Source organism: Dermacentor albipictus, chromosome 5 (genome assembly GCF_038994185.2).
Source record: "Dermacentor albipictus isolate Rhodes 1998 colony chromosome 5, USDA_Dalb.pri_finalv2, whole genome shotgun sequence".
In the NCBI taxonomy this organism is placed as follows: Eukaryota; Metazoa; Arthropoda; class Arachnida; order Ixodida; family Ixodidae; genus Dermacentor; species Dermacentor albipictus.
This window is the reverse complement of record NC_091825.1, coordinates 117976544-118000774: the sequence shown is the minus strand read 5'-3', so window position 1 is coordinate 118000774 and position 24231 is coordinate 117976544. Positions and strand designations below refer to the sequence as shown.

The 24231-nt window shown below is 43.3% G+C and overlaps 2 protein-coding genes across 2 annotated transcripts in view; one reads left to right on the top strand and one right to left on the bottom strand.

Annotated features, from left to right (window-relative positions):
• Window positions 1–310: 310 nt before the first annotated feature.
• On the bottom strand, window positions 311–7217 carry LOC135916226 (dolichyl-diphosphooligosaccharide--protein glycosyltransferase subunit 1). The gene is made up of 10 exons (XM_065449523.1): window positions 6975–7217; window positions 6595–6653; window positions 5887–6196; window positions 4589–4795; window positions 3789–3981; window positions 3609–3708; window positions 3013–3151; window positions 2763–2882; window positions 1830–2075; window positions 311–1164 (listed from the first exon to the last, which is right to left on the bottom strand). Exons 1-10 carry the CDS (start codon window positions 7215–7217, stop codon window positions 982–984), a joined length of 1800 nt encoding a protein of 599 aa, XP_065305595.1. The 3' UTR covers window positions 311–981.
• A 262-nt stretch (window positions 7218–7479) lies between these two features.
• Window positions 7480–24231, top strand: part of Ipo9 (Importin 9) — a 55865-nt gene continuing 39113 nt past the window's right edge. The window contains exons 1-11 of the mRNA XM_065449521.1: window positions 7480–7640; window positions 7967–8115; window positions 14849–15050; window positions 17812–17900; window positions 18000–18086; window positions 18172–18291; window positions 19803–19903; window positions 20062–20120; window positions 20786–20937; window positions 22212–22310; window positions 22468–22574. Of these exons, the coding sequence (XP_065305593.1) occupies window positions 7508–7640; window positions 7967–8115; window positions 14849–15050; window positions 17812–17900; window positions 18000–18086; window positions 18172–18291; window positions 19803–19903; window positions 20062–20120; window positions 20786–20937; window positions 22212–22310; window positions 22468–22574 (1298 nt within the window). The 5' untranslated portion in view covers window positions 7480–7507. The remainder of the gene's footprint in view (window positions 7641–7966; window positions 8116–14848; window positions 15051–17811; window positions 17901–17999; window positions 18087–18171; window positions 18292–19802; window positions 19904–20061; window positions 20121–20785; window positions 20938–22211; window positions 22311–22467; window positions 22575–24231) is intronic.

Genomic DNA, 24231 nt, shown 5'->3' with positions numbered 1-24231 from the left:
CGACGCGACATTCCACGCGGACATCCCGGCACTTTGGCTTGCACAGATTCAAAAGGTTGTTTCATGCACGTTTTCTTCTGTGTTGCACAACCTTCTCCACCAAATGAATGCAGAGCAAGTTGGCAAAAATATGATTTACAATCGTAACTTAAGCATTTTTATGTGTTGCTTTAGCTGACCCAGTGCATAAGGCAAGGAAGAAAGGATAAACGAACCAAAGCTTGCAACAGCAGTCGGACATATAAAGAAAATGGCTCCAGCGAATCCTAGCCAGAAACTGCCTGTCCTTGCTGCTAAGAGAAATCCACAGTAAGAAAAAAAGAACCTTTTATTCAACTTTGGAATGACAATGGCTTAGAACACATAATGAGTGATGCCATCTAAGCTTACCCAAAACAAAACCAACATGTTGCACAAAGGCACACACCCATACACAAACAAGTTTTGTAACACACCGGGCAGTCATCAGCTCCCTTATTTTGCACTTATTGGGCACTGAACTTGAAATGTGCCTGAAGCGTCAGCCAAGACAACTCTGCCTCTCATGTTTTCCAGTACTGGTTTACACACAAGCATGCAGACATGTCAAAATTCATCTATCCAGTTGCCTGTTTATATGCACTGCTATGTACAGAGAAAAACCTCTACCGTGCTTTAGCTAAATCTAAGACTACATTTCATACCTTTGCTACACAAGCAAGAGATGTAATGCAACGTGACCTGGTGTTACAAAACCACTCTCTCTCATTTATTCAACCCTGTAGTTAGGTATCCTGTGGAACTTTTACTGCAATAGGGGCTTGTAATCTCCTAAGCTGAGATGCTAGCTGCTTGCCCTAACTAATTCATTACAATTACCTACTGGTACGGCTTAAAGAACGATTATATTGAGGCATAATGTGGATGGCAGGGTTGTCTGGCTGACACATTAGACAGCAGGAGAGTGATGAAACTGCTATAGGCAGGAAGGGGGGAGGGCGACTAGAGTGAGGCAGTGATGGTGTGCATCTTCTCGGCCAGGTCTTCTTTCTTCTTCTGAATGCTGGCTTCGATGTCCAGGTACTGCTGCTTGCTCATCTTGCCACCCATGAACTTCTCCAGCTGGGCCACGTGTTGCTGGAACTGTTCCCTGAGCAGCTTGTCCAGACGCTGCAGCTCGCTCACCTGTCATGCATGGACAAAAAATAAGATTCAACGTGCATTAATCTAAGCTTGTTCTGTCCCGTCTGAACTAACAAACTTTCATCCCGCATTGAAAGGCATTGCACCGACTCCAGTGTATCTCTCAGTTTTCGAGAAAAAAAGTGTTGCAAGGTCCCTCGGTCCACAGCTATCTATACTCTGTCCCACTAGTTCTGTGCAACACTGTGGAAGCTATGAGCTTTTCGACCAATCGGCAGGTCAAACACAGGTAACGGTACCTGTGCTTTGTGGCTCGCACAAGCACTTACGTTTGCAGGCCTCGCAACCTTGGCCCTGCTGCATGGTACTGAGCCGCATAACAAAACGCCTTACTCTTGCCCTTAAGAAACTGAACGGCAAAAATCTAAGCCCTTACCAGCCTCGTTCCACCCGTTCTGCCTCAAAAAAAAAAAAAAAAAAAGAAGCTGCATGAAAGGGCGATTCTATTGTACAAAATATGCGACCAAACGATGGCCATTATATGTGGCTAAATTTTGTAATGCACCAAAGCAAAAGCTGATCGTTGCACTGTACTGTACAACAGCTTTTTTCTTTTGTACCAGTGTGTCCTACACTCCGAAATTATAAGTACGTACCAACTTGCCTAGTATTCCATTTTGCCGTACAACAATAGTTCATCAACGTACCGGTTCAGCAGCCTCAATGCTCTCCTGCTTCAGCCTGGTGAGGCAATCAGCCAGGGTCTGTGTGAGGGTCTTGTGCTCTGCGTTTATCTTCTTCAGCGATGCCTGGAACCCAGAGGCATCCTTGCTTGCCTTGTACTTAGCCAAAGCTGCGTCGTGCTGAGCATACAAGTCAGCTCGGCGATCTTGAGTAGCAGCTGCCTTCTCCAGCAGGCCGCTCACTTGCAGCTTGCTCTCGTGAACCGGGTCCTGTACCAACCACAATTTTCAGAGGATGTGAAAGCTTTGTTCCTTGTCGCTCTCAAGCCTTAACCATTTAAATTGCGAAACAGAAAAGATTAGTTGGCAAATACCACGTTATTGGTAATTTTATGCTTTATTTGTCTCAAATGAATGGTTAATGCAAGTGACAAAAGAGCCCTGTTGTCAACCCAAACAATCTGTGTATTGTTTAGCATGCATGCTCCATCTTGCCGAATGAAAGTGAACCGCCACACCCATTAGGCTGAAGTGACACCATATTCCGCATTACTGTTTAACAAATGTGAAAATGAATACCTAAATAACTTGATTAGTAAATAAACACCAGAGCTAATGCATCGGCAGTGCTAGGAGATTTGTGGGTCATTTTACGTTAACTGTATGGCAGATTATGTTTACTTATATGAAAGTCTTATGTGCAGAGGAAATAGGGGCCGTGGGGGGGGGGGGGGGGGAATATTAGTGCGACTGCCACATTGAAGAGTCAGAAACACCAATGAACAGCTGTGCCTTCAACTGGGTTACTCCCTACAGTGATGCGCCTTGTATGAACAGTACTTCAGTCTTTGCTGTAAAGTTACAAGCCACTGAGGCTGTGCCTGAGTGTTTCTTTTGCATTTTTCTGTGCAAGCTTGAGCGGTGACACATCATGCAACGCTGTTCCCAGGCACAAACCTTGCTGATGGTGAAATCCAGCCTGACATAGATGACCACGAGGAGGAACAGCAAGTAGAGAACCACAACCACAAGAAGGGGCTCCTGGAGCATAAGCAGCTTCTTGAACTTGTAGTGAACCTGCAAGAATGGGGGGAGAGAAAGAGAGTGAGAGATGAGAAGGCACATCACGTAAGTTTCGAGGTTGAAAAATGTTTGTCACAGCGAAGTGCAGATGCCGAATGCTTGCAGCCAACACGGGTTTCATTACCTGGAAGTCCTGGATGTGCTGCTCAACAAGGTTAGTCTTTTCAAGGACGATCACCGGACGCCCGATGGTGTCCAAGTATGTGTAGTGACGTTGGTCATTCAGACGCTTCACCTGGTACGGTACACGAAGCTTGATGTCCCTGGGTGAACAGAGAGTGCAGGATGGGCGCAAGAAGCTCTATACAGACTATATTCAAGAAGTTGAAATCGTGGGTTTCTAACGTCCCAAGCCAACTCGCAGATTATGAAAGATGCCGAGTGGAGGGCGACAGAATAATTTCGACAATCTGGGGTTCTTCGATGTGCGCCTAAATCTAAGTACTCCAGCATTTTTGCATTTCGCACCCACTAGAATGCGGCTGCTGTGGCCGAGAATCAAACATGTGGCTTTTTGCGGAGCATCTTAGTCATGTCATAGTCAACGAACCACTGCAACATGTAAACAATGTTTTTGCAGTCAGCTATGTAGACTAAACATGTTCCTACAATCCAAATCACAACCAAGAGAATGCAGCTGTTGCATTATTTTAGCCTCGAAAGGCACTCGGCCATGTTAAAGACATTACACAAGCACCTAACAATGGGCTTCCTGCTTACGTGGCACCCTCTGGAAGGATGATCTTGACATTTGCCTTGTCTACAACGCTGTCATCGAAGATGTGGTCCACAAACCGCATCTGCAAGACGTATTGGTCACCTAGGAGAATGAAACGGGCTTGTTAGGAACTTGTTAAACTAGCTGGGGACATAGCCTTAAGAGTGCCAAATCAACATTACCCGCATTGTAAAGATACTCGTAAGTGGGGACGTAGTAGCCAAGAATGTAGTGAGTCTTCCAGCCACCGAACAGCGGGAATCTTGGGCGCACATCCAACTCCACAGAGTCATGCAGGACTCTCATGTGACTTGTCGAAATGTTTCCAATTTCATCCCTGTAGTAGACGTCCATGGCCGAAGCTGGCAGGACAGTCTGCGCAAAAAGTTCCTCTTGTTAACGTTTCTTTCCTCGGAAAATACTGCATCCATGTTGGAATTACACTGCCATACCTTCCACAGCAATTGCATTCGCAGCTGCTACATTTTATATTGAGTACACCTAAACTTTATTGCGTCACCATTCCATTAACCATTTTCACATTGTATTAGTCTGCCGCATGTTTTATTTTATTTTGTCAGATAGGAATGCGAAAACACAACAAACAGCATTTGTCCATACCATCCCTGCCACTTTTTTTTTTTCATTTCTGCATAAACAAAAAATAAATTGTTTGTGTTTGTTTTATAATATTCTAGGGGAAAAAAGAAACGGAGTGCATCATTTCCAAAAAAAGAAAAAAAAAAGACTGACACCGAGAAGGGTAATCCCACATTGGAGGTTAAGGAACAGCTGTCATTTCCAATGATGTTAAAGGTTCCTAAAGAAAGCAATAGCCACTTTCGAGGGATTATAGTAAAAGAAATTTTTGCTAGCACAAGAAAGACACCATATAACGATTTCCATTCCTCATACAACCTGGACGTGACGTGAAATGAGCATTTAAATAGAGCATTTATGTCCAAATACTGTGGCCCAGTACCTTGAATGATTTGACTGAAGAAACACCATTCTGGTCCCGCTGGTACTCGTAGCGAGAGAAAGAGCCCTTGAGGACAGCCCCAGTGTGACGCAGGTCGATCACTTCCTCGACAGAGATGACACCCCAGTGCGAGACTTCGATAGCCCTTTCGAGGTTTGTGACTGTGAGGAACGGGTTGTTGTTCTCATAATGCACGGTCAACTTGTCCTAGAAAGCAAACAGAGATACACCGTGAAATCTCAGAAAAGAAACTTGACAATATAGTATCTTGTGTTGGTAAACACAGGAACAAGTGCTGCATCTATCACAGAACATTCAGAAAAGTGAAGGCTCATATGGTTAAGAACCAATCCTTAGCACCATTCACTACCAAACGATTAAACAGGAAACTTTCCTATAATAACAGCTAGTCAAGCATGTCCTTACCATAAAAAGTGTCACTATGAAAACATGGTCTGCCAAAATTTTTCGGGGGTGGGCAGATTCTTAGTGTACTCCATGATAATGACCTCTCGCAAGAAAAGAAAATGTGAATGCAGCACCTAGGAAGTGGACGAACGCTTTGGGGCATTGTGGTATGTCAGAGTCACAAGGCACATTGAGTAAAAGCAAGGAAAATAGGTTGAAAGGCGATTCAACCTCCAGTTAAAATCGATCAAGGACAATAGAGAGTTCTAGTGTGTGCAATATTCTGCTAATCGGGCGGTATAGCAGCTGAGCAACTGTGTTCACGACTACGCCGCTGCTGAAAATTCACACCATCAGTGAAGCAGAATACACTTGGTAACTGCAGTAATACCTCTGTCTGGTTGAGCTCTGCACCACCAGGTGGCTGCACTGTGCAGGCCACTCACGTATGTGCCTCCGTTCATCCGGTAAAACTGTCTAGTGTCTTCCCGAGCGAGTTAGAGCTGGAAATGTCGTGGAGTCGCTGCACACGACACTCCATTGTACCATGTATCGTGCCTTGTGCGAGTGGAGTTGGAGAAATGTCAACCGTACAATTTTTTTTTTACTTTCTTTGGGATCAGCCCACATCTTTAGACAGCACATACCCATGGGAACGGATTCCATCTTTTTAACTGCCCTACCTGCGGTATTGGCCAACACTTTTAGACTGCACTATTTTCGGGATTGGCCCAAATTGTTAGACTGCACTACTGATCGGCTCACGAAAAAGGCTAGAAAAAACGAATAGCAGATACAGAATAGAGGAGGTAACTTGCTAAGGAAGACAATGTGTTCAATAAAAACTTTGTGATATCACTGTGAATGCAAAGGATGGACTTAACGCTTACTTCAGTGTAAGGCTTGACTTGCTCATAGGGCCCATAGGTGACCAGATTATCGGAGTGTGTCACTGGCTTGAGCTTTGAGAACGACTCGAGCTTTGGGGTAGGCAGGCTCACTCGAGTCACTTGCGTCTCCGTGACATAGGGGGTCAGGAAGTAATGGTTTCCCTGATAGAGTGCAAGCTGACGTTCGGCCTGGGTGATGTGCGTTGGGTGGGGAGTGACCAGGTGACTGAAAGTAGTTTCGACCACCAGCTTCACTGACTTGCCAGGCGCTAAGGGAGCCGGCAGCTCGATGCGGTAGTGGTGGAATCCCCTGCGACCACAAAGAGAGAAGAGTGTGAAATATTCAAGCTCTTGAAGGGTGAAATTTTCTTCACTATGTTCTGTGTCGTCCACAATACTGCAAGCTCAACCAGTCGAAAATCGTCTACGTCTCGCTAGCCGTAAAGGTCAGAAAGTGCAGCTTTGCAGCCAAACAGACGTGCAAATCCTGGGAGCGCATACACAGACACATGTACACATAATTAAAAAATAACAATAATCGTCTTATAGCAAGACGGCGCTGTATATGTCGCCGGCTTCCGCACATAAGCTTTTACAATACCGCTATGCAGACAGATGCCAACTCATGTTAAGAACAGCTGAATTAGCAGAAAACGATCGGTGTTTGGGAGGGGAAAAAAAAAACATGGTTTTAATCGCACAACTTACTTTTGGGCAGGCACAGAAACTTCCGAGATCGTTAGATCACTGTCTTTGTCAGTGGCGATCTGAAAAGGAGTCGGGAAAAGAGAGGTCCTTTCGGTCAAAATGTTTCGTTCAACTGATACCGGCAGCAGCGCAGGCCTTCCACGTAGAAACGTAACCGCTAGCTGTGTTCACGTATACAATCGTTTAGACATGCAGCATTTGCGTAAAATGCCGGGACCTCCAGTGAAACAACAAGAGCAGAAAAGCCTAACAGTGGGTGTTTCCAACATCTACGGGCAGTAGTTTGCAGCCTCTCGAAGGTTCAAAAACTCTGACGTGGACGGGGCTTGAACCGGCAAAGTGAAACAAGTACCGAAAGTAAGTACGAACGGTATACTCACGCCTGCGCCAACAAAGGCCAAGTGGTGCTTTTCTTCGCCAGTCAGCGCAATGTGATAGTGCTTTACTGGTGATGAACCCTTATTTTCAGCCGTAATTTTGGTGCTAATTTTAACAAGTTGCGACTGCAAGTCCACATTCCTATCAACGTTCGTATTTACCAATGACGATGAAACGACATCATTCCCTAGCGCACCAACGAACCAAACACATATGGTGAAGGCGGTGAGCGTTAAACGCCACATTTTTGATGAAAATCAGCCGATGAACTCAGATTACCGGCAAACTTCAAAGAGCCTAGTAAACACGGAGCGCCATGTCACAGCGATCAACTGGGACGCGTAAACACTGTGGCGAAATGCAATTGGTAGATTCTAATATTGCAGCATACCGGCCCATCAATCTCCAGCATCCACCAAACGATGCATAGATAGTTTTAAAAATATATTTAACGTGATATGGTTCTCATTTTACGTTTTGGCTAGCCCGTTTTAAAGGGCACTTTTTTTCCCGCCAGATTTGAGCAGTGGCGAAAATGGCGACCAGCGGCGACGTTAGTCGCAGCTTGAAAGAAGCGCTGTGCGAAGCTTTAAATGCCATTCTTTCGCCCTCACAAGAAATCAGGACAAATGCCGAAGAGCAGCTTAAAATTTTGGAAGTCACGGACGGTAAGTGAAAGACGCCCGATGCGTTTCTGAGGTTCGTCATTGAATCGGCCACAGCTCCGACCATGTGGAGGAATCGCTGTCTGTAGACGGCATGCCTCGAAGGAATACCGGCTCCAGTCGTCAGCTGTCGCAATGTCTGTCGTTCCGCTTGCGCTTAACTGAACGTCGGCACGGCTTCAGCCCATGATTCCGTTTTTCCTTGGTTTCTGTTTTGTATACATACGAGGGGCTTGCCTGTTTTCGGACGGCCTCTAGGACCTGTCATCATCGGGGCTGTGCCCGCTAAGCTCCCGTATCTGCGCATATCATCCCCTCCTCTCTTCCAGATTTTTGCGTCCATTTAGCAGAGCTGACGGTGGACTCGCAGTGCCCATTTGCCATCCGTCAGCTGGCTTCGGTCCTCCTAAAGCAATATGTCGACACGCACTGGTCCCGCAATTCGGAGAAATTCCGCCAACCAGAAGCGACGGACGAGGTGATTTACTTCTGTCAGCTGTTTTCGTTGTGTGCATTGTGTATGTAGTGACCGGTTCGCGCTTTTGTCGATTTAATTTGGGTGCTTGTGACACGAACACTGCTATTTGTAGCCTAATAACTGCGACGTAGTGTCGTGGTCACAGAATCTGCAAAATAGTTATCCACTGAAATGAACAACTTTGGTCACATCATTCCACTTGGTTCTCGGGGGGGGAAAAATGAAAAAAATATGACGTGGTACTTTCGACACTACGTGCTAATGGAAAGCGTAAGTAGACACCGATCAAGAGTACAACACAAAACAGGCTTATTAAAAAAAAAAAACTTAATTTACAACTGCATAGTTAGTTTAGCTTCAAGTAGCATGCATGTTTAATCACTGTGACTTCAACCAGAATCAAAGAAACAGCAGACATTGAGAGGGCATGCACATAAGAGAAGTACTATGTTAGATGGCCAATACTGGGTATGTTCACTTACATATAAACAATATAAATTTTGTTCATGGGCTTATACGATGCATATGAGTTTCTGGACTACTGTTGACAAAGAGGCTCACTAGAGTGGCAGTTGGGGTATGTTGACATTCCATGCGGACGACTAAAGAAGCATAAACTAGACACAGAAATAGAAAGGCACATACTCACACGACCATGTACAGGCTGTTTGCTATACTATTTTGTCACTCTAGATGCATCTTGTGTGGTTTTCATGATCACTCATGTCCCTAAATATATAATAAAGGCATACGGCAGTGGCGTAGCCAGAAATTTTGTTCGGGGGGGGCTACGCCACTGGCCCCATGTGGTGTGTATATATATATATATATATATATATATATATATATATATATATATATATATATATATATATATATATATATATATATATATATATATAGATATATATACATGGGGCCAGTGGCGTAGCCAGAAATTTTGTTGTTGCATTTAAAAGCAAAAGTTTAATTCTAGTGACTACTGGTTTCAAATTTTTTGTTTAGGTGGTCAATTATTTATTAAAAATTGGCCAAATCGAAAATTTTCTGAAAACGAAACTATCAAGTTTAAAACTCCGTGACTCAACAATGAAAAATGATATCACAATTCTGTGAATTGCATCTAATAGTACATCTACAGCGGACAAAATGGATATGTTACACATGAATCTCAAAAAAAAAATTAGTATTGTGGAAATACGGCTTGTGCAGAACCCTTGTACACAACGTAACCAATTCACGTAAGATACAAATTGATATAGCAAACTTGTCCGCTTTGACTGTTATAATAGATGCCGTTTACAGAACCGCAATGTCTGTTATTCATGCATAGCTATTAGTTTGTAAACGTCGTGCTCCTATATTTTCAAGCTTTCGAATTTTTCAAAATATTTTAAACAACATTCAGGCCCTAAATCGAAGTTTTGTTTCCAACAGAACTAGGATTTAACTTTCTCTCTCGAATGCAACGAATTTCAATAAAAGCGATTCGCAGGATTATCTAAGAAAAGGGTTTCTGCGTTTTACAAGTATTCGAATAGGCCGCGTCGGATTGGGCCCGAGCTAAAGCTTCCTCTTAAACAATTTGTCAAGGGATCAAATCCATGAATAATAACTGCATTGTCATTGCCAAAGATGCTGCAAACGAATTCTTGAACGCTACGCACAGTCAAAGCAATAAAATATGTATTTTTTCATAAAAGAATATACTCGTATGTGCCAAAAATATTGCCCAAAATAACTGATATCAATGCTTCCATATTTTTGTCTATTTAAGTAAAGAAAATATCACACGAACTTTAGAACTATATCAGTCCGAAACCAGGAAAGCAGTGCATGCCACTGATATGAAAAATTAAAAGCCAATGAACTGGACAAGTTGAGGACAAATATGTTGATGAAACTTTGTCATTCAAGAACCATGCTTACATTCTTGTACATATGCGATGGCCAGTGAAAAATCTCAATGACGCTGTAATTTGTTTTAATGTATTACGCAGAAGCAGATGCCACCGTTCGTGTATCGTGAGTAATTGCACCGAAATCAGTCGCAACAGAGGGCACGTATAAAAAGCAGGAATTCTGCAAGATATACGAGGGCAAGTCAAATGAATGTGAGCCAACAACGGGGTACTTCTTTTAAAAGTAGTCTTCATGAGAATTTAGACATTTGTCCCATTGACTAACGAGTCGCGTCATTCCCGTCTTATAAAACTCCTTGGGTTGCTGCTTCAAAAATCTGTATCTGGTTCCCTTGATCTGTTTTTTCAGTTGCCCCAAAATGTAGAAGTCGCAAGGTGACAGGTCTGAGCTGTATTGCGGATGCTGCAGCGTTTTCCACTTGAACTTTGCCAGTTTTGTATTAACCACATAAGCGACGTGGGGACAGGCATTGTCGTGGAACAAGATGACCCCATTCGTCAATTTTCCACGTTGTTCGTTCTTGATTGCGACACACTGCCGTTCTGGCGTTTCACAATATCGGAAACAATTGATAGCCTCTCAAGATTTAGCAAATTCTATCAGTAATAGACCCTGACGACCGAAAGAAAAGTCAACAACACCTTTCCAGCGGAAATGATGGCCTTTGCGTTCTTTGGGCGCGGTAAATTCGAATGTTTCCACTGTAAGCTTTGCCGTCGTGTTTCAGGCTCGTAGTAGTGGCACCAAGGTTCGTCCCCGATCACAATTAAAACATGAAGTCGTCATCCTCATTGTGATATCCGATCAGATGAGTCAAGGCAGCGCGAAACTTCTCCGTCTTCTCGCTATGGATCAAAATCTTGGGGATCCATTGCGCACCAAAGAGCCGATAACCGAGAAGCTCATGAATTAAGGCGTGAACCGAACCGTGACTGATGTTCAGACGGTCTGCCAGTTCATCGATGCTTATCCTCCGTTCTTGTTTCATCGGCTCATGAACCTTTGAAATTGTGTGGGGGGTGATTGCACGATGGTTTTGGCCCGGTCTTGGAATGTCTTTACAACGTCCTTTCAACCGTTTGCTCCAACGCTTCACAGTGGTCAATGAAATGCCGTGTTCAACGTAAACGGCAGCCATACGGCGATTAATTTCTGTTTCGGAAACACCTTTAGCTGTCAAAAACTTCGCGACACCGAGCTGTTCAACTTTTGAAGTGTCCATTATGTGACGCAACCATATTCAACCCAGTGTATGAGAGCATTAAAGAACATTTATCTTCACACCTGCGTGTCACTTTTGTAAATGAGACATGCCGTTCTCCTACGCGCATGCCTCGCAGATAATGAACCGAACCATTATTGCGAGGTTAGGGTGGGCGCACTTTCATTTGACTCGCCCTCGTACATTAGAAATCCAAAGATACAATGGGATATACAAATGTGAAAATACGGCTTGATAAAGGACAAAAAAATGTCACCGGAAACATAGTTCACTGCATGTATACACAAAACATCGCAACAAGATATTTAAGTATACGTATAAGTCTCCAATGAGTCTATGTATGTAAGAAAAAGTAACTGTATGTAATGCGTCAAACAAGGCAAATAAACATGTTGCACATTCATAGATTCACAGAATCCTAGATTCCGCCCCCATTCCATCCACTCTCCCCGATGTATTGCGCGCGATGGAAGGCGGCGCGCTTGCTCCCCGCTTTTCTCCTTTGCGCACACAAGACTGAGCCACCATCGTCGGCTCAGCCATTCCACCTCCACCCCTACGCTTTCACTCACACATACAGCATGCAGCGCGTGGTCACGATTTTATCAGCCTTGGGCTTTATACGAAACATGAGGGCGATGGCAGGAATGCGCCTGGAGGGTCCATATAATTGCTTTCGCAATAATATAATAAACGTATCCGGCAACTGAAGCGTCCCGTCACCCATTACGTTCCGCAAAAGAAATATCAAAATCGAACTTTCACCATGCGACAATTCGCTGCGCCGCAACAATGTATTTTTTTTCTGTGGGGCGGAGGCACCGAAATGGAAAAAAAAAACGCATAGGAAAGTATGTTGGCCAGAATCGAATGCCTACATCGGGCACCTAATGGGACTACAGAATTAATACCGAAGAAAACATGAGACGATTGGCCCACTGAGAACCATACGCATATTGCTTAGTATCCTACACCGGCGAAACAAGACTTTCCGGAAAGGTTGCGCTCAAGGAACGCGGTGCAATCCTTCGAGTCCCCACAGTGATGGCGGCGAGCGACCATTGTTTTTTTATGCGAAGCATATTACGAGGGCTCAACCCAGCTCCTCAGGCGCGGCGGTGACCATGAAATCACGTGACACCGTGACGTCACGACAGAGGAGAAGTGGCTTTGGCTCAACTCTTGCAAGACGGGCTGGGTGGGAATCGAACCAGGGTCTCCGGAGTGTGGGACGGAGACGCTACCACTGAGCCACGAGTACAACGCTTCAAAGCGGTACAAAAGCGCCTCTAGTGAATGCGGTGTTGCCTTAGAAACGCGCTGTTTCTAAGGCGTGCGTCTCTTGCTCAGGCGCACATTTCGTTGCCGCGCCGAACGCTGCTTTGCTCGACGCTCACCGCGTCCAATGCGGGGCGCGTAGTCGCTGCCCTGTAGCCCATTGTCTTACACCCCTTGGCGGGTCGACGGGAACGCTGTCGCGTTCCACTCTTGAAGGCGAAGAAGTAATGCATGAGTTGTTTCTTCGTCTAGCCGAACCAAATATAGCCAAGCAACAGCAGTTCACCAGGCTAAACAGTGGTTCAACAACTAAAATAAAGGCTAGTATGCTTCGCATCCTGGGCTTAACCTTACCTAAGCCACAGCCATTTTTTTCTCGTCTGCTAGCCAGAAAGCTTCCAAAACTCTGTCAGGTGAAAATCCACTCGGCCAGAGCAAACCGAACGCCCACCGAAGTGCACCGCGCGGTGGTCGGGGCCATACGAGAAAAACATATGCGCTCTGGCTCGCTCTGGCAGCCCGCGGGTAGGGTAGCGAGAACAAAAAAAAATTGAAGAGGCTCAATGTGTTCTCGGCGAATAAAAGTCAAAGTAGAAAAAAAAAATAAATAAGAGCGTAGTTACTTTGGCTGGCTTTAGTGTCTTGACATGGTTGTTCTGGCGTAGGTTAAAAAAGTGTTAATATTTTTTTATGTGACATGACGGCACAAATGAACCACCCCAACACATCGTCTCATTGGACCTCGCTGCGTGCTTTGTCAACTCGTCTGCTAGTGTGTTGATTTGGCTTGTCTTGTTGTATGTTCCGATGTAAGACTTTAGAAAAGTCAATGTACCTTTGGCGTCAAATGTTTATAACAACATTAAACCCACAAAGTTGCGCAATTGAAAATTTAAAGCACAACTTTGGAAATGTCAATGCACGTTTTACATCAAGAGATTGTGAGATTTATACCCATAAAGTTTCGCAATTGATATCCATTCGCTCCATAGATTCCGTGGCCTCAGTGAGATGTCGCGGCGCACCCGCTCACCATCAAAGCGCCCTTGAAACATTGTGCTCGGATGGGACTGCTTGGCGTTATGTGACTGCCAGTGTATGGGCGTTGCCACGAAATCCAGCCCGAGTTCACAATCTTCGCGGTTAAATGTCTTTTCGAGCGTCAAAAAGACATTCTAGACAAAATCCAGAGTGATTTCCAGCGCCGGGGGTCGCTTTGGTCGGCGGTGCGTGGACAGCACGAAAAAATTTCGGGGGGGGCTGAAGCCCCATAAGCCCCCCCCCTGGCTACGCCCCTGGCATACGGCAAATATGTTTGGGCTAGTAAGGTATTGTTTCAAGACTATTTCAAGTTAATTTCCTAAGCAGGCAAGTAATGCACCCAAATGTGGCATTAAAATGTATCTACCATGAAATGCTACCTAATTGCAAAATTTTAGTGCGAACAAGAACCAGTATCCTGTATTACCCGACACTCATATTTAGGCAACATTCTGTATATTGGCAACTCATAGAGAAACAGTTGCATGGCATAGTGTATCTAACAAAGATGAGAGCAGGTACTGTCTCATTGGAATGAAATGGAAATACATAGGACATCTTATACCCTTTGATTAGTTAAAATTGACATGTTTGATCAAGTTCTTTACTCCAAACCAATTGGTATCAATTAAAAAGGGAAAATGGTCATCCATATGTGTGAAGCACAAAGAAACTTCAAGAAGATTTCTCAGAAAGAAGGCTTTGCACTTGACAATAAGTTCATCCTGGTTTGGGAATTGAGCCCAGAACCAGTGTTTTTTTGGGCTAGCCACTCTTCCTTCTTAGCTAACTAGGAGGCTGGCAGACAGCAACACAAGGCTGAATTAACCGAGAACTCGAGATGTGGAGCCATTGGATAAGCAAATGAGCTCTGCAGAAATCTGCAAGGTGTAGGGAGTTCTTTCACCTTGTGGATTTCTGCAGAATCAATTCCCGTATTGTTGTCCGAGCATTTCGGAAAAGGTGCGTAGAACAAGGGACACATGCACTGACTACAACTGAATGTTTTCTTGAAAATGGAAGGGGTTACAACAGTAACAGCATTGTGATGCTTATGCTTACAGTTGATATATTACTGTATTACCATTTTCTGCATTCCAGTAAACGCTCAGTCGTATTTGACGCACGTCTTCCTTCTTTTTGTTGTTTAAGGTTTGCATCACGTTTACTAATTGCCCCCCCTTCTGCGCACCTTTTCCAAAATGAACCAATACGAACTCGCCCACTTTGCCGTTATCCTCAACTCGGTTATTTGCACTTCTGTGTCAGGCCAAAGCAACTATCCGGAACCTTCTCCCCCTGGGTCTGAAGGAGTCTCTGAGCAAGCTTCGCTCAAGTGTGGCCTATGCGATCTCGGCCATCGCTCACTGGGACTGGCCCGAAGCATGGCCCCAACTTTTCGAGATACTCATGCAGGCGCTCATGAGTGGCGACTCGAATACCGTTCATGGCGCAATGCGAGTTCTTACAGGTATGCTGCTACTGTTTAAGAATTTGACATGTGCATAGTTGTCTATAGATATAGATCTAGTTGTCTATAGATAGTTGTCTAGTTGTCTAGATAGATCTAGTTGTCTATATAGATATAGTTGTCTATAGATAGTTGTTTATGTGCAATGCTCTGATTTAAAGAGTTCAACATTCATGCCCACAATGTCATCATTATTGAAGTTTTCTTCATACTGCCAAGTTTTGATGCACCTAGAGATCTTGATGTGGTTGCAGTTATCACGCATTGCTGTGTGCGAAGGAATACAGATCAATGAAACGAACTATTTACTGTCGTTTACATCAGCAGGCCCAGCAGAAATCAAGGTCCAAACCAGCTTGCACTAAGGGTTGTGTGGCATCTTGTTGTCTTTCCTGCAGTCTGCTGTACCGTAACAATATTATTGGACTCAAATGAAACGTGAAAGAGTGGGTTGCAGATGTGAACATAGATTTATATGCTTCACTGCTTATGGCTGTGGACTGGTATGTTTGGTTTTAAGGAGGGATACAGGTTTTGGGAAATACGGTTTTATTATTGACTCTAAGCGCATGTAATTTGCAGGAAATATTCAATCTTGCATGCTGACCGTAAATATGCAATGAGATTTTCTAAGTCAAACCAAAAAAAAGTTGCAAATCTTTCTGTGTTTTAAATTTAGGAGGTGACTTGCAAAACTTTACTGTAGCAAGAGCGCTAAACTTAAGCAAGTATGTTCTTGAATATCCAAAGAGTGCAAGTTTGCATTTTAATGGTTGAGTTTGTATTAGGGGCGAGCGAATATGCGTAGTCAATCTTGATTCAGTCACAGTCACATAAAGTCACATAAATAAAAAGAAAAGCCAAATATTGAATACCACAAACGTTTTCACAATATCTAATGATTATAATTTTGGCATGAAAATGCAGTGCTGCACAAGCTCAGGAGTTTCCTAGCATTGCATAACGAGAAAGTAGCAAGCTATCAGTAACTTAGGTACATAGGAATCAAGATATACAGTTTTTAGAGATATAATCTTACTAAATGGAACAACAAGTTAGTATGCTAGTACTGATTGTAGCTAAGTGCCAGTAAATATATAAAGGTCTGGAAAATGTTCTTTTTATCAATAGAATATCTGTTGAATACAATCAAGTGCTTTGTTTTTCTCTGAAACTGATGAGGTTGTGACATTCTGTTGTACTGATACCTGTGAGGTTCTCAGTTTAATAGTGGACCTGTGTTTTGCAACAATCTTTTATTTATTGCCTGGAATGTTTTGCTTTCCTGTTTTTCTCCAAAGGTACGGAAGGGCTCTCCCAACATTACGGCAGGCGAGTTAATGTAAGGCCAATCTGCACGACAGATTAAAGAAATGCGCTTCATCTGACTCTCGCTCTGCGAGGAGCCAGTGTCAGCGGTAACGAGCAATCGCTGTCCATGTCGTTTCATTGTCAAGTTCGGCGTGATTTGCCACCCGACAAAGAATCTGAAATCTGTAGGGTCACAGCAAGGTTACGTGATGGAATGCTTGTTCATGTGGCTCATCAGTGATCGGTCTCGAGATCACACATGCGGGTTAGAATGACCGCTGTTGAAGCGGTGTGAAGTGTGTCGCACCGTATTGAACACGATCTGCATTGGCGTTCCAGTTACTTGTGTGCTTCAGTGCATGAAACGACGTTGTGTTAACAAATTAACTGGAACCTCAATGCATTTCATCGCAAAGTTCGGGAATTTATATCTCGAAACTTGTGTCATCTTGAAAATGAGTTCGAAGTGGATCTGCGCTGCGAAATCCACTGGTATAATTGGTAAATTGCAATATGGGCCATAATGTAATTAGTTAGATAGTTAATTAGTGATTTTTATTAATTAGTCAATTTTGGATCTCAATTTTTTGTGCAAGTATTGTCCACCACTTCGAGCAGACCAGCTCATGAACTAGAATTGTGATATTTGCCACAGGCAACTTCTAAAGATTTTTTTGAAACTGTTCGTTGAAACACCCTGTATATTCATGTCATTTATACACTTCTCTGAGGATATGAACAGCTTGGCTCAGCCTTGGGTTGAGATGCATGGGTGAGCTCTATTTTGAGCCATGTGCAACGTCTGTTTGTTTTCTTCAACGGTTCTTTTATCCGTCCTTTCATTTACTTCTCTTTAATTTGTACTACGTACGAGTAGATGTTTATATGTATAGGTTATGTGTATTGGGCGTGTGCCGTTTAAGTGCTTTCATTATCGTTCACTTTGTTTTGCTCCACACATCGCATTTGTTGTGCTTTTTTTGCTGGCTACATGCACTATTCAATGTGTACTGAAGTGCATTACACTAAAGGTGCCAAACTGTGTACGGTCACATTTTCAGTAAATAGTTTAGCCGAAGTTATGAAGCTTTAAATTTGCAAGTTCGAAATGTTGTTGGTGATTGGCTGCCTACATTTTAAACTGTAAAGCCTTATTAATATGCCACATACACTGTGTTTTAGGTCATCATTTTTTGTCTCAGGAAAAATTGACCTGGGCTCCTATAATGTGACAGTTCAGTTTGGTTGATTCCATTGCTTTTCTATCATCCACCACTTACAACTAGCTGATCCTGGTGACGAGCGCCATTCAGACTGACGGTGAAGCTCGAAAAGGAATATCATTGGAATAGAATCATTGCATTATCCTTGAATAAGCGCTTGGTAGCATTTGTATTTTCTCTAATTTTTATAACGCCTCATTAATTCCTGCTGCATCGTTGCCTTACAGAGTTCTCCCGAGACATCACAGATAACCAAATGTTCCAGGTGGCCCCTGTTGTGCTTCCCGAAATGTACAAGATCTTCACCCAGCCTGAGGTATCGAGGAGCAAACCCAAGCATTTTTAAGACAAGCAGAACTCTGCTTCTTTCTCCCCGGTGGCATTCTTTTACAAATAACTTGTTCCCTTTGCATAGAAATATGGCATCCGAACGCGTGGAAGAGCCGTGGAAATCTTCTCTACCTGTGCCCAAATCATTGCTACCATGGGCCATATGGACAAGGTGCTTGAGCTGTTTTGTTCCTCTTGATAGCATTTTGTTTTGTGTACTATTTCACTTCAGCAATTTCTTCTTTTTTTCTTATCAGAACACGACCAAGACGCTTCTTTATCCAATTTTGCCGCAATTTACCGAGGCCCTTGTTGAAGCACTGAAAATACCCGACGGCCCCACATCGGACTGTGGTATCAAGAAAGAGATTTTAAAGGTGAGCAAGGTCACGCTATCTGCAGCTGCCTAATTAACGTGATTGAGAAAGGTCATTTATCATAATGCGAGATGGGACCGTCCAACAAATTCTCACACATATTATTGTGTTAGTCATCCTTTACGAGAAGCATTTTGCATTCTTATTGCTGTGGGTGAACTCTTCAGAGTAATGCACTCTGCACTTAAGCACTCTGTCCTGATGTTAGTGCATACGCTGCATCAAAACTTTCTCTAAAAACTGTCGTTGAGAAGGGAACAAAGCTGGTCATTTTTGGCTGGTGGCATGGCATGACCACTCAGAGTTAGCCAGATCAATTTTATGCTGGTGCCAGAAGGTAAATGTTTGATCACTTTGATGCCTCCCCTGAGAAAGTGACAAAAAGGTGGAGGCAATGGCTAGAGGTTGTTCATGCCCTAGTGATGGCAACAACTCGAAAGAGCTTGCTAGGCTTGTTGGTAGTTAGACAACAAGGTGCATTTGTATTGCTAACAGGTTGTGTAACAGGTTGCTTGCCTCATGCATCTTCTTCCGTGTGGGTGTTCTATGTGTGCCAGTATTCATTTTGATGTTGGCAGAGCTCTCAGCAAAGCTAATTTCAGTGTTTGCCTATAACAGGTCGGTGGCCTTTGCCGATGGTAAGCTTCAAGGATCTAGATATTGACTACGGCAGTAATGCTATGGGTGTAGATGTGCAGCAGAGTTTATGATAATGTGTTGTGCGGAAACGGGTGTAAAGAAATAAAAATAAAAAGAATAATTGTAAGTACTTGGAGCAAATGCAGAGGGGAACAGAGGCGAGAATGAGATGGGACACTGTACTGCACCCTACCTTGTTCTTGCTTCTGTGCTTGTCTGCTTGTGCTGTATGTTAGTGCGTGCAATGTCTCGCTAGATAGCCCAACAATATGTGTTAACCAAGCATTATGATTGGTGGTGACGGTGACTAAAAAGTAGAGACTGCAGGAGTAAACAATGCAGTGGAGAGTTATAAAAAGTGAGAAGAGTAGTCCTTGGCTGTTTGACCTGTGTCTTATTTTGACACTACACAAACGGAGAGAGGAACAATGCACTGGAGAATCATGTTGCAACATTATGTTTTGTCTAAAGCTGTGCTGCATCATAAAATGTGCCACATTCTGTGATTGTAGCAGGATGAGTCAGATGCTGTAGGTAATTGTTATGAGAAAGTGATGACAAAGGCCAAGGCTTCCTGGGCATTTTCGGAGGAACGGTGTACATGGGAGAAATACACTTTTCTTGCAGTTTTTGCTTGTTGCATTGTTTTGTTGAACTTTTCATCTACAGCGGACTCTCTTTAAATGAAACCTCAAGGAACAAGGGAAATTGGTTCCATTTATTAGGAGTTCCATTTACTGAGAGACATTGCAGAGAGCATTGCATTAATACAAAACCAACCAACCATGAGGATGGTGTTTCGTTTAAGCAATTTCCGTTTATCAAGATTCCATTGTATTTGCCTACATCTTTTCGTCTGTGCTGTCTTTCAGGCGTTGACAGTTTTAGTAAAATATGAACCCAAGCAGATGTCGACCTGGCTTCCTCACATCTTGACACCTGTCTGGAATTCGCTGACAGAAAGCGCCCATATGTATCCTTTTCATTTGTTCATGCTGAGTTATGCTGAATTCTAATGAAGTGTGGTGTAGTGTGCTGAAACTTATTGCGTGTTGCAAGCTGGTGGTCTCAGTTGGTGTAGCTGTTTGAAGGCATTGTGCAGTAGCTGCTTCCCTTGACGGTGTGCTGCAGATATGTGAGAACGGCCGTCAACGATTGTGACGAAGCCAACGATCCTGTGGACTCGGATGGTTAGTATCTTAACATCTCAATGTTCGGGCCTTGTTCACATTATGTTACTTTGATAGATAATGGTGTAGTTTCAATTGATCATTATAAAACAAGTCACTGTCCATTGTCAAGACTGACATGTTTTTCTTTGTTAGGAAATAGTAATGGGTTTGTCTTTGATAATACAGCTTTGTAAGTGTGGTCCCGCCTGGCCAGATGCTGTTTTGTTGAACTTTCCAGTGTTGAAACTTTTACAGACGCAGAATAACTCCACCTAGTGTATTACATCCACTGTGTCACTTGTGGGTTCTTAGTTTTTAATCAATTCACAGTTTTTAGCTGATATTGATGTAACTATTCATCACAGGGCAATGCAATATATGTATGTTTAGATTTTGTTTTCTACAATATTGAGAGTAACAGGTGGCTTGATTCTTGTCAGAACACCAAGATGTCATTCTTCATTATACAAAACGATGAGCAAAACGTGAACAAGGTGAATGCAGGAGCCAACGTTTCGAGAAGTGGACTTGTCTTCTTGAAGAAGACATGTCCACTTGTCGAAACGTTGGCTCCTGCATTCACCTTGTTCACGTTTTGCTCATCGTCTTGAATTTCCATCTCCCGCATTCCCCGTGTTTTCCCTGGGTTCATTATACAAAGGCATCTTCATCTTCTTTTTCAGGTGAAATACTTGGCTTTGAAAACGTAGTCTTCATGATATTCGATTTTGTAAATGCGCTTGTGGAAACGCCAAGATTTCGTGGCCTTGTTAAAAAGGGGCTCTCTGACCTGATCTACTACATTGTATTCTACATGCAAATCACTGAAGAGCAGGTGAGCGGCTAAAGCTGGATTTCTGACTCTCTGGTAGCTGTGCTTTGCAGAAGACATTAGACAGTTTTAGTTTAATGTTAGTGTAATATTTCGTTAAGGGAAAAGCGTTATTCTGCAAATGAACTTTGCAGAAAGCTAATTATACCATAGCGTGATAATGTAGTTTACATGCGGGATGCTATTCCATTATGCTCTGAATTTCACATACATTGTGCACCTAATTGATTCCATCTGTCTGTGTGTCCGGAAAGTGCGAGAGGCAGCGCAGTGGAAGCCAGAAGCGTGTTGTAGTGTTTGTACGTTTCATGTCCACTGATGGCATGGTGAAGCAGTACAAGCTGTATACCACAACCTCTGCAATCTTCCAATCTCGGAGGCCATACGCCGTCATCGTGCCTATCTCCCGACTTCACTTATAGGTGGCACTGACAACTCGGAGGTTTCTCTCATTTGGCTCGGACACATTCGAAACGAGAAGTGATCTGGAAAGCGCCTCAAGGTTACCCATAATACTCTGTCATCAAAGCAGCCCGAGACTAAGCAAAAGCCGTTTACACAGTCATTTGCTGTGAACAAAGTGAATTCGTCTACAAAAACAACAGCAATTTCAGTTCAAAGTGGGTGGCTGGAGCCGTAGCCATGTTTTACGTAAATGACGCGAAGATAGTAACATTGAATCTGAGAAATAGCATGCATACATAAGTCAAATGGTATGGGTCATTTAGCATTCTGCACATGCGCATTTCGGTCCTGCTTTTATGCTAAACTAAAACTGTGTAATGAGTCGCTGTCATCTGTCCATTTGCTTATAGTTTTAGCATTTCATTGAATTTAACCATTTTAATTGCATTGGGAGCTACAAGGGAGACGAAGTAAAGTGCCGTTAGCTTAGTCTAGATTGGTAGATTGCACATAAATTCCAATGGGCTACTTTTACCAGCAGTAGAGGTTTGGTGAGCCAGGAAAACACAGCATAAGTGTGAGACAGGTTGTGACGCCTTCTTGGTTTTCACTTGCGAGATCCCAGTGATGTTGTAGTTGTGCTCCACTAAATGCTTTTGCAAAAGCTTTGCTGTATCTGTGCAAGTGAGGAGCTTTTGTTCATTTGGTGCTGGCCATGCGGCCTCTTTTTCACAAGCATGCAATGAAGTTGCAAGGCACAATTACACATCAGAAATTGTTGTTTGGTCCCTTTTGCTGTAATGAAATGCATTGATTTTCATTCCTAGGTGTGGAACTTTCTATCATGATATTTTTTCTTTCTCTCTTTACAGGTTAGAACTTGGACTAGCAGTCCAGACCGTTTTGTAGAAGACGAAGATGATGACACGTTCTCATATTCTGTTCGAATATCGGCCCAAGATCTGCTTTCGGTGAGACAATGGTCAATAACCTCACTCTTATTTTCAACAACGGTCCAATGTTGTGCAAGTTGTGAAGGAACTTTGAAGCACAAGCTTGTGCAAAAGTGTCTGTTTTCCTCATGTGTGGATCCATCTGCCCTTAAATCTGGCTGACACTTCTATGCAGGCGTTATTTCAAGAATATGAAGAGGAGAGCGCTCGTGGTCTAAGTGAAGCAGTTGCCAAGCATCTCCAGGAGAGCAATGCTGCACGAGTCAGTGGGGATCGCAACTGGTGTGTACCCTAGCCACGTTACAGTAGAGCTTCCACAGTGTGTTTTGTCAGCTATAACATTGCTGAAGTTCGGCCCCTGTGGTGCTGGCAGTTGTTTCAGCATACAGTATTCACCTAATGCGTTCTCCCGTCTATAACATTGTTTCTGCACAAGACCACCGGTTTTGTTCCTAACAATTGTGGCTGCATTTGCGATGGAGGTCAGAAAGAAAATGTTCGTGCAAATCAAGTTGCATGGTAAAGAACCATTGCTACAGTGTTCTTGCAGCCCATGGCAGGCACTATAGCCCCACGCTAAAGCCCGCCACTATAGCGTCTCTCATAACCTCAGTGTTTTTTTTCTGTGGTCTCACGAAAAACACATTAAAAAAGTTTGACTGCAGCATGATCTTGAGTTGTAGAAAGTCCTGGGTTCATGTTTCGGAATGGCTACTTATGATACTCGTTTCACTTTTCCGTGACCCGCTGTAACATGCATAGATCAGCCACAGCAAAACGAATTTGTCGACAAGGCAGTGAATCCTTGTCAGTTAACTTGCTCGCTTAAACTGTTTCTGGGCATAATGTCACTGAAGCCTAGTCCCCATAATGCTAACGCATGCGTCTCTCGAGCAGTATGTGTGTGTAAAATAATTATTCGAACACTACAGTTTGGTGCATTAAAATAGAAAACTGGGTGAGTTGGTGAATATCCATTGACCACTACATTTCATTGCTGCAGTCCCATAATAAGTATGCTGAAGGTGTATTACTTTTAAGTGTGTTCATATCGGCCAACATATTTCAGTTCATACATTTATACCAGTCTTTCATATAAAGTTGTGTGGTTTTTCAGACTCCCTAGGTGCAGCGAGAGCACCTGAAAACTCAGGTAGTCCAAAAAAAATTAAAACATGCTTTTTACTGCTCCCAGAGGCTCAAATCGCCATGGGCTTGTCTGAAACAGCTCTGAAGGCCTGCCTGTACACATATTAGGCATATCGGTGCTCATACAGTGACAGGAGATGGCAGGTGCATGCATGTAGAATTAAAGAATACGTACTAGGTCTATCCTTTTTACGTACACTGGCTACACAAATATAGTAGCCAGTGTATGTGTGGGTAGTGTAGGAAGTCGCCATTTTTTTAAACTGGTATAGAAGAAGTGTAGCTGTGTGTGCCCACTTATACAAAACTTTTTTATAGCAGTAGTTTAGCATGAACACTAGACATTCTACACCGCAATTTTGATGAGTGTTGGTAGCAGATGGCAAATAAACAAGCCTGCTTGGCAAACGTGTGGCACCATTTTGTTTGTGATTTTCACTGCTGATATGGCGACAATAGTGAAGGCTCACTGCATGGAGGGCCAGCGAAGTGCTGGCCTAACCATGTATCACAGACGGTCACAGAGCAAGGTGAGGTAATCCTTCAAGAAGACAGTTATCTTACTTAGGAATGGTGCAGGCTGTTTCAGACTGCACACTGTATTATATGCACAGAGAAGTCTTTGTGTGCTGTGCATTTGCAATGTATTTAGTTGCAGTTTGTCTAGATTTGTTGCTGCAAGGAAACTTGTACATTGGCTTTTAGTTTCAGGCAAGGGCATATATGTGCCATTAAGTTCAAAGTCGGGCTAGTGCGAAGGCGTGCACTTCTGCGTATGCAGAAGACTATG

Coding starts and splice junctions, on each gene's coding strand:
- LOC135916226 (XM_065449523.1), bottom strand. CDS start 7,217: ATGTGGCGTTTAACGCTCACCGCCTTCACCATATGTGTTTGGTTCGTT. Junction 6,197..6,594: donor GTTTCTGTGCCTGCCCAAAA/GTAAGTTGTGCG, acceptor TTGTGGTCGCAG/GGGATTCCACCACTACCGCA. Junction 4,796..5,886: donor AAGTCAAGCCTTACACTGAA/GTAAGCGTTAAG, acceptor TTTGCTTTCTAG/GACAAGTTGACCGTGCATTA.